The 10,000-nt window shown below is 43.7% G+C and overlaps 1 protein-coding gene across 1 annotated transcript in view; it reads left to right on the forward strand.

Annotated features, from left to right (window-relative positions):
- The window catches only part of LOC135104281 (neural-cadherin-like), a 91,004-nt gene extending 88,473 nt beyond the window's left edge, over nucleotides 1-2,531 (forward strand). Inside the window, exon 3 of the mRNA XM_064011494.1 lies at nucleotides 2,506-2,531. Coding sequence (XP_063867564.1) covers nucleotides 2,506-2,516 — 11 coding nt within the window. The 3' untranslated portion in view covers nucleotides 2,517-2,531. The remainder of the gene's footprint in view (nucleotides 1-2,505) is intronic.
- The last annotated feature ends 7,469 nt before the right edge of the window (nucleotides 2,532-10,000 follow it).

Here is a 10,000-nt window from a genome sequence, read left to right on the forward strand (position 1 = left end):
ATTGGCCCGGTAATATTGTGGTGCCGAGAAATGTTTCTTTATTTTCTCTTTCCCTTCTTTTTCCTCCGCTCCACGTAAAAGGTTGGGAGAGAAGGAGGAAAATAGTAGCTTTTCGCATATTGGAAATCTGAGAGAGAGAGAGAGAGAGAGAGAGAGAGAGAGAGAGAGAGAGAGAGAGAGAGAGAGAGAGAGAGAGAGAGATTTGCATTTTATTTTTTATTAAAGAATACTAACCCTTTTATTCCTTTATTCTTTTTTCTTTTTTTCTTGTTCTTTTTCCTTTTTTTCTTTCATATGTACGTTTTATTTTTTATTTCCTCTTCTTTTCACACTGTTTTTATGATGTATTTCATCCTCTTCTTCTTCTTCTTCTTCTTGTTCTTGTTCTTGTTCTTCTTGTTCTTCTTGTTCTTCTTCTTCTTCTTCTTCTTCTTCTTCTTCTTCTTCTTCTTCTTCTCCTCCTCCTCCTCCTCCTCCTCCTCCTCCTCCTCCTCCTCCTCCTCCTCCTCCTCCTCCTCCTCCTCCTCCTCCTCCTCCTCCTCCTCCTCCAAAATCCTCATATTCATCTCCTTTTCAAACTTACTACATTCTTTTCAACCCCCTTTTTTATTTTCATTTCCTCCTCTTTCCTATCGCCTTATTTTCATGACGTATTTTCTCCCCGGTGTGAGTTTGGCCTGCCCTAATGGAGCGCCTTAACACACCCTCGAAAGGTCTGCCCGAAGAGGACGCCGTCATACTTTAGGTATTTTCTGACTCGAGGCTTCCTTCCTTCACCTTCCCTCACGGTGTGTTTCTAGAAGCCGTACGGACATAAGCCAGTAGTTTAATTATTTCACTGTTTTGTTTTTTCTAATCACTGGCGTTTTTTTTTTTTTTTTTGTTAAATTTTTGTACTGTAGTTCCTTGGTATGTCCTTTTTTTTTTTTTTTTTTTTGGTTTTCTTTACTTTTCTTACGTTAGGGAGGCTTGCTAAGGTTGTATTTTTTCTCCGTAATCTCTTACCTCTTTACAGACACGTATTTTTCTACTAAAGGATGTTATTTTTAGTTGTGCAGGTTAGGAGAAATATAAAATGAACTTCTCTTTCCTCTATTTGTCCATGCAAACTTTATTTTTTTGTAATGCTTTGAATATTATCAAAAGACTATAATCACCAGCAACTTTTTGTTTAATTAATTTTTGTATTGCAGTCCCTTCATTTATTTTTATTTTGTTTTACTTTATTTCTACGTCGGAGAGACTGGCCAAGGTCACACACACAAATAATAATAATAATAATAAAATATTTACAATGCCTCTCCACTTGAACAATATCTGATAGTTTTGTAACATAGGAAATATTTTAATAGTTTTATAACCTTAGAAAGAAAAAAAAAACAGTTCTTAACTTATAAAATAAAAAATTAACCCGTTCTCTCTTTCCTCTCTTTCCTTCCTTTGTCTGCACGCCAATAATTTGAACATTGACCTCTGAATATTAGTTCGAGGGTTAAAAAAAAAAAGATAAAGTGAAGGCGGCAGGTTGTTAATTAACTGACACGATGCATCTTCATCTCATTAATTTCATTGTCAGCTTGTTTCTGGTTGATGGGAGTTTACCAGGGAGTTTTGAATGTTGTTTTCTGTTGTTGTTGTCATTGTCAAGCGCTATTTCTGTCGTGTGTGTGTGTGTGTGTGTGTGTGTGTGTGTGTGTGTGTGTGTGTGTGTGTGTGTGTGTGCGCGCGCGTTTTCTTTAAGTTCTTTGTGGTTTTTTAAATTAACTACATGAAACTACATGATTTATTAACCAACATAAGAATAGTAGATTGAGTGCTCTCTCTCTCTTTCTCTCTCTCTCTCTCTCTCTCTCTCTCTCTCTCTCTCTCTCTCTCTCTCTCTCTCTCTCTCTCTCTCTCTCTCTCTCTCTCCACTCCTTCCCTCCTTCCCCTGCCACTCCCAAACTACTCTTTCTCTCCACTCTACTACATCTCACTCTTACCTCCCTCCCTCCTTCACCTCTCAGCCGCCCTCTCTCCCTGCCTCTCCCTGCCTCGCCACTCACCCCTCACATCCACCTCTCATCAGCATGACGAATGGAAGCCAGAGTGAGGGAGAAATGTGCCTCCACTCAGCTGATTGGGGAGAGAGAGAGAGAGAGAGAGAGAGAGAGAGAGAGAGAGAGAGAGAGAGAGAGAGAGAGAGAGAGAGAGAGAGAGAGTTCATGTTTTTCTCTTTTCTGAGTGTTATAGGCCTAGAGAGAGAGAGAGAGAGAGAGAGAGAGAGAGAGAGAGAGAGAGAGAGAGAGAGAGAGAGAGAGAGAGAGAGAGATGTTTTTGTCTTGTTTTCTGAGTGTTATAGGCTTAGAGAGAGAGAGAGAGAGAGAGAGAGAGAGAGAGAGAGAGAGAGAGAGAGAGAGAGAGAGAGAGAGAGAGTCTTCAGTTGTTCATGTTTTTTTTTTTGTGTCTTCTTTTTCCCAAGTATTTTCTCGATCGATACTAATGTTTTTCCCTCTTCTTTTCCAGGTACGTGGTAGGAATGGTGCTGCTTTCCTCTGAGCAGTGAGTATGGACGGCAAGGTTACGTGTATTACTCCCTCAGTACGCATTGATTGTGTGTGTGTGTGTGTGTGTGTGTGTGTGTGTGTGTGTGTGTGTGTGTGTGTGTGTGTGTGTTTCCCCTCGGACGGCTGCGTGGTAGAGTAATGAGGCTGCGGCAGTAGTACGTGTAGTAGTAGTAGTAGTAGTAGTGGTAGTGGTGGTGGTAGGGGTGGTGGTGGTAGGGGTCATTGTAATAAGGTATAATTATTATCTCTCTCTCTCTCTCTCTCTCTCTCTCTCTCTCTCTCTCTCTCTCTCTCTCTCTCTCTCTCTCTCTCTCTCTCTCTCATCTCGTTTCTAAATGCATCGTACACTTCATAATCTTGCACTCATTTCATAAACTCCTGAATTTTTTCTCGCATTACACGCTCTAAAAAGTAAAATCGCGCACCATTTTAAAGTTCTTTCAATTAAGAAATGGAACAAATTCGCAGCGAAATTAGTGGATCTTTGCGAACGTTAATATCTGGTTGGCTGTGTTATTTTGGGAAGTGTGTGTTGACACTCGACTTGCCACTGTGATTGGATGAGAGCGAGTGAGGGCGACGGAGCTGATTGGTTGCCAGGGAGCCGGGAAAAGAGCTGGTTGGCCCTCGGGCGCCGGCTGAGGGGGTGAGTGGGGGAGAGAGAGCAAGCTGATTGGTCAGTGATGAGAGCGCGGTGCTTTTAACATTAGGTACATTTGCTGGTCTTCTCTGATTTAGCGAACTCCCCCTTGAATTGTAATCAGATAAACGTATTAGCCGTGGAAAAGGTGAATGATTGAATTTCTAAGCTCTGGTGGACTCCCGCGCTAGCCAAGGGGCGGCAGGCGGTGGGAGGTAGACGGGCGGGAGGCTGCAAGACAGTGAAGCGGCGAGGCGGCGAGGGGCGCCAGTGGTTGTCACGGCAACGCAGAGTGTGGCCGGGAGGGGATGCCGAACGCTGCTAGAGAGAGAGAGAGAGAGAGAGAGAGAGAGAGAGAGAGAGAGAGAGAGAGAGAGAGAGAGAGAGAGAGCCACACGTACAACCAACACAAACGTCACACATTACACATAACTTCACTCACTCACACACACACACACACACACACACACACACACACACACACACACACACTTTATTCCTCCTGCTCCCTTCACCTCCAAACATCCTTATTACTTACTGATCTATCGTAACTGACTCGCCACTAGTGATAATGAACAGTGCACACCTTGAATAATGAAAGTATAATGACTTCTGCGCTGTTTGTTCTGTAGGTCTCGTCTTGCGTGTGTGTGTGTGTGCGCAAGGTCACCAAGAGAGAGAAAGAGGGAGGGAGATTGGAGTTTCTCTCGAATTCTCTAAACTTGCAGGAATTTTAGTAGGTAGTGATGGTGAAAAAATGGTGAAGTGGTAAAATGGTGATGGTGATACAGTACCGTGAGGAATAAAATTGTGAGTGGTGTAAAATTTCTGTGGAGTCGTCGTGGGAGTGATGGTGAATGTTGTGGTGACAGGAGGTCGTTCTTGTATTGCCTGTGGTGGTTTGGTGAAGGCCAGGGATGATGGGAGGGAGCCAGAGGGTGTGACAGAGAGAGGGAGGGAGAGACAGATGGGAAAGAGAGAGAGAGAGAGAGAGAGAGAGAGAGAGAGAGAGAGAGAGAGAGAGAGAGAGAGAGAGAGAGAGAGAGAATGCAGGTGGAAAAAAGACAAATGGTGGAGGGAAAATTGAGACGTGATGGAGGAGGGAAAGGGAAAGGAAGGTTGCCCCAAGAGAGAGAGAGAGAGAGAGAGAGAGAGAGAGAGAGAGAGAGAGAGAGAGAGAGAGAGAGAGAGAGATAGCCTGTCAGTATTGGTAATCGCTGTTTTGAACACACACACACACACACACACACACACACACACACACACACACACACACACACACGGCAGTAATCAATCAATCTACAACCAACCAGTGCTCTCAAAATTAAACCCGTGCTATGTTTAATCCGCAGTGATGTAGACCGCTCACTGATACTTACATCAATAGTGTGTGTGTGTGTGTGTGTGTGTGTGTGTGTGTGTGTGTGTGTGTGTGTGTGTGTGTGTGTGCTGGCTAATGGGTGGGCGTTGACAGCGGTGCGGGAGTGGCCTCAGATGGTGGGTGTTTGGTGGTGATGAGTATAGAGGACCCTACAGCCACCACCACCTCACCACCACCACCACCACCACAGATTCCTCTCCTCTTGCGTGGAACAGTTTCGACTCACCGATATTTCTGTTTGTTAGTTTTCTTTACGTGTATTTCTGGGTTGTGGTGATGTTAACTTACTGACTTGACTCTAAGATGGCGACTCAGGTCCTCTCGTAAGACGCTTTTTTGAGAAGCAGCAGACAATCCTTGGGTCTCACGAGGATTTCTTTTTTTTTCTTCCATTGATGAACAGAATCATTGCGAAACTATTACAAAACACCCTTGAAAACACCAGTATCTTCCATTCGAGCTGTAAAAACGAGACGAGGTAAGACGCAGAAACGCTCAAGAATACGGTTGTTAGACTTAAACGGAAAATAGTAGTAACTTAAAGAGCACTGTTATGAAATGAAACAAGTCCAAGTTTCGCGTATAATGTGTAAAATACCACTGACTAAAATGAATGACCGAGCGGTGAAAAGATCCCAGGTCGTGAAGTTTTATTATTGCTCCACAAAATCACGTACGATGACTAAAATAAAACGTGCCATAGTTTCAGTAGAACATAACACATGAAAATACTCCAAGCTGCAAGAATCAACCAGGCCTACACGTGACATTCCCTACATAAAACAAACATACCTCCAGAATCTCATCCCCTTCTATACGTTTGTTTAATCCTCCTTTGAAGTTCTCTATTGACTCGGCATCGGCAGTCAAGAGGTTAATGGGTGACTTCGGAGACTCTATAGGAAATGAATCGATCGGTAGCCGCTCCTGGTGTGGTGTAGGCGAGGAGGCGGTGTCGGGGATTCGGTGGCGGTGTTGTTTAAGAGGATTAGAATCGATAATGGATGGTGTTACTCGTGGCGCTGATGGTGTTGTTGGCAGGGCTGGTTAAGTGGCGCGATGGGTTGCTGTGTCATCCAAGCAGTGTGTGGTTAATCTGTAGGTTTGTTCCACACATCCTACCTATCCATTCTCTCTCTCTCTCTCTCTCTCTCTCTCTCTCTCTCTCTCTCTCTCTCTCTCTCTCTCTCTCTCTCTCTCTCTCTCTCTCTGGAAATAAATTGTTATTTTCGTTTTCTTTACTGTGTTTGGCTTCTTTCTCTGAAGTGAAGAAGAAAGGAAGCAAGGAACGGAAAAAAGATTACCTTGTAGGCTTCTCTCTCTCTCTCTCTCTCTCTCTCTCTCTCTCTCTCTCTCTCTCTCTCTCTCTCTCTCTCTCTCTCTCTCTCTCTCTCTCTCTCTCTCTCTCTCTCTCTCTCTCTCACACACACACACACACACACACACACACACACACACACACACACACACACACACACACACACACACACACACACCACAACAACATAACCCCCCTAAAGGCGCCGCGCACGGACCGGTACAGACTCAGCGCGATTCCCACCATGGTGCGAGCCATCAATCAATAGTATTTCCCTTCTAGATTAGACTTAGCTTTTGGATAAATGTTAAGTATTTCCCCACCCCCTCTGTACATTTTCAGTTTGTTAACTACCTAAAGAATAAACCGTTTATTATTATTATTATTTTACATCTAGCCGTGTCTCACCAACTTCGCTCCTTGAAAAGTTCCTCCTCCTCCTCCTCCTCCTCCTCCTCCTCCTCCTCCTCCTCCTCCTCGTCCTCCTCCTCCTCCTCCTTCTCCTTATTTTCATCCTCTTCTTTCGTTCCCTCTGTACCATCTAAAAAAAGTGGTGAAATTTTGAACCCAACATTGCGCATCTCTCCCAAAACTCCCCCAAAGTCTCCCTTCCCTTCCCTTCCCTTCCCTTCCCAAAGGTCCGTCGACATCCTATCGTTTCATCTCGATCCGCTCAGTTTCATCTTCACTCATTCCATCCTTCCTCTCTGGCCGTCTGTCTCTTCGCTTGGATGGTTGGATGGTTCGGTAGGCAGTGGTGGTGGTGGTGGTGGTGGTGGGTTCTCTCTGGTTTATGTCGAGATTCTCCTCCTCCTCCTCCTCCTCCTCCTCCTCCTCCTCCTCCTCCTCCTCCTCCTCCTCCTTTATTTTGCCATCCTGTCTCTTGCTTTTCTATCCTGTTTCTCCTACTAGCAATCAGTGTAGGTTAGTTATACAAACAGCCAGTAGTGAAGACCTCAGGATCTGTTACTATTTGTCTTCCTTTGTATTCCTCCTCCTCCTCCTCTTCTTCTCATTCGTGTCCTTTGCAGTCTTGTATTTCTCTCGTAGTCTCTCTCTTTCCTCTGCAAGACTGTTTTTATTCACATGCTCAAGGGACTCGGGAAGAGCGAGCGGCAAGAATTAGCGAGCAGATCCGCCTTGTTGCTGTGCTTTCCACTACCAGTCACCATATTAAACAGTGCTCTAAACGTTTTCTCAAAGATTAATGGCCTTGTCCGGGTTCCTCGCATATTTTTCCTCATCCCTCTACTTTCTTTCACGTTCTCTCTCTCTCTCTCTCTCTCTCTCTCTCTCTCTCTCTCTCTCTCTCTCTCTCTCTCTCTCTCTCTCTCTCTCTCTCTCTCTCTCTCTCTCTCTCTGCATTCATTCCTCCCACTCGCTTCCTTGTTCCCAGCGACTGAATCTTCGTAATGGCAAACAGACGTGATGTTCTGGTGGTGGCAGGCGCTTCTTTGTGTTGTCTCAGCGGAGTATGTGCATGCGAGGCAGTGTTTGCTACGCGTGGCCTGTTTTGGTGGCGGTGATGGGTGTGCGTTATGGTCTTTGTGCGCTGATGAGATGCGGCGCTGCTTTCCTGTGGGGCGGCGCGTTGTTGTTGTTGTTGTTGTTGATGGCAGAGACGTTTTGGTACTGTAAGTGTCTGGTGTGGTTGTGATTTAAGATGTTGGGATGGTTTTTAAGAGAAGATTAGACGGGTTTATGGATGGGGATGATAGGTGGAAATACGAGTAGGTAGGTATATTTCATACAGGGACTGCCACGTGTAAGCCTGGTCGCTTCTTGCAGCTTCCCTTATTTCTTATGTTCTTATGTTCTTAACACCAAAATATCCTTCGCCATTGACAAAAAGAAACCATCCGACACGAGACCACCACAGCATACCTTTAAAGCTCCCTAATGTCTTAGCACTAACAACATGATTGATTACCGAGTCCGTTCCACTCATCTACCACTCTATTAGAGAACCAATTTCTTCCTATCTCTTTCTTAAACCTAAATTTTTCAAGCTTGAACCCGTTATTTCTTGTTTTGTCCTGGTTGCTGATCCTGAGGTGAGGTGAATTAAGATGTTAGAAAATGATCAAGATAGACACTGAAATGTTTGAGGATGCAGACCAATAGGTTCTTGCTATGGTGAGGGTTGAAGTAGACGGATAGACGACAGAGAACGGAGAAAGGAGTATAGGATATTGTCGGAGGTAATTTTGTCTTGCAAGGGAATCGTACATTGGACACTAGTGATCATAGAGACTAGTTACGGTGCAGTGAGATGATACAGACGAGAATTGCGGCAGGTACTCGCTTCCTTATGAGTTTATTATGAGTATGTTAGTGATACCGTGCAGAAGAGATTTGCGTCAGGCACTCCGTTGCTTACTTGCTTTAATTACGAGTTTATTAGAGTTTATTACGAGGGTGTTAGCTTTTAGTAATACCGTGCGGTGGTGATTTGCACTGTGGCTGTGTGTGATGATAGTAATAGTTGTAATACTACCAATGATGCGGTGCTGGCAGTTCTCACGTGTTGTGGCTGTGGTGTTTGGTATTCACGCCTTGGTGATGAGTGGCGGTGCTGCGGTTGTGAGTGGTGTTGTGCTTTGGTGGTGCGTTAAGATGCTGAGTTGATTGGTTTGGTGTCCTCCAAGGTGATGATATCATGTGCTGACGTGTGTGCTGAAGTGTTGCGGCTCTCTTCGTGTCCCTTCCCTCCTTCCCTTCCCTCTCCTTCTCTTCCCTTCTCTTCTCTTCTCTTTTCTTCTCTTCTTTTCTCTTCCATTTCTTTCCTCTCCTCATCTTTCCATTTTTTTTTTGTTTCGTTCTAGTCTAATTCATCCTTTTATCTTCCATTTCATTGTATTATCTTTTTTCATTTCCTTCGATCACCTTTCCTTCTCATCTTCACTTCTCTTCCTTTCCTTTCCTTTCCTTTCCTTTCCTTTCCTTTCTTCCCTCCCTCCCTCCCTCCCTCCCTCCCTCCCTCCCTCCCGTTATTCATTCATTCTCTTCTCTCCTTTCATCCTTTCATTTTTCTTATCTTTCCTTCCATTTCTCTTCTCTTCATCTGCAAAGCCATTCCTTTTTTACCGCATAATTTTCGTAGCATTTTTCGTTTCTCTTGTTTTCTTCTTTCCTTCCTTATCAGCATTCTTCAAAGCACACGTGACATTTGCGTATTCTTCTTATCTCCACTTTTTTTTATTCCTTTGCTTCTCATTCTCTTAATTCTGTTTATCTCCCTCGTATTTTTTTTTTTTAACTTCATCCTCGCTTCTCCTTCTCGCTTCTCCCTCTGCGCTTTCTTTGAACTCTTAATCCAATTTCACTGATCTCATTACCTGCCCCCGTCACAGTCATTCTTTTCTATCTTTGCTTTGCACCGTATGATCTTGGGTGCCTTGGTCTTACTGCTGCTGCTTTGGTCATTTTCTCCAGCAGCACTTATTGAAATACTGTAGACACGAGATGGATAAGAGGACCTAAAAGAAGGGAATTTGATTGCATACTTACTGTAGAAAACGTGAAGTACCTGGTAAATGTGGTACTATAAAAATCGTGGTCACTTAACAGAAAGGGGAATGTTATGAAGTGTCTCGAGTTCGTTGCTGTGAGAATGAAGAAGCACAAGGAGACAGTGGAAGATGATGACAGAATAACGATGGGAATAAAACAACAAGGCGATGAGAATATAACATACAAAAAAAAAAAAAAAAACTGCTTTAAGATATAATAACAACGAAGGAATGACAATAATTTCATATCCATAATAATATTTCGTTAATTAAGTGCCACTGATAGCCATAACCAAAGCGAGGATATAATAATAACCTTCACATCTACAGTTACATCGACAAATGCGTCTGATAATAACCGAGGAAAAAAATAAATAAAAATAATATTCACATCATTCTTTTCTCCACTGCAGCCCGTCATCTGCGCATTCCTCCCTCAGTCACCCGTGATCATGCCTTCTATCACCGCTGCATCGTTAAAGACAATAACTCCTCCTATTTACCACACTATATACAGTATGAACGCAGGACACTTCTTAGTCTACACTACAATATTATACTAAGCTATTCTCCTGTACTATGAAATGACGTTACGTTTTCTGT

Source organism: Scylla paramamosain, chromosome 10 (genome assembly GCF_035594125.1).
Source record: "Scylla paramamosain isolate STU-SP2022 chromosome 10, ASM3559412v1, whole genome shotgun sequence".
Taxonomy (NCBI): domain Eukaryota; kingdom Metazoa; phylum Arthropoda; class Malacostraca; order Decapoda; family Portunidae; genus Scylla; species Scylla paramamosain.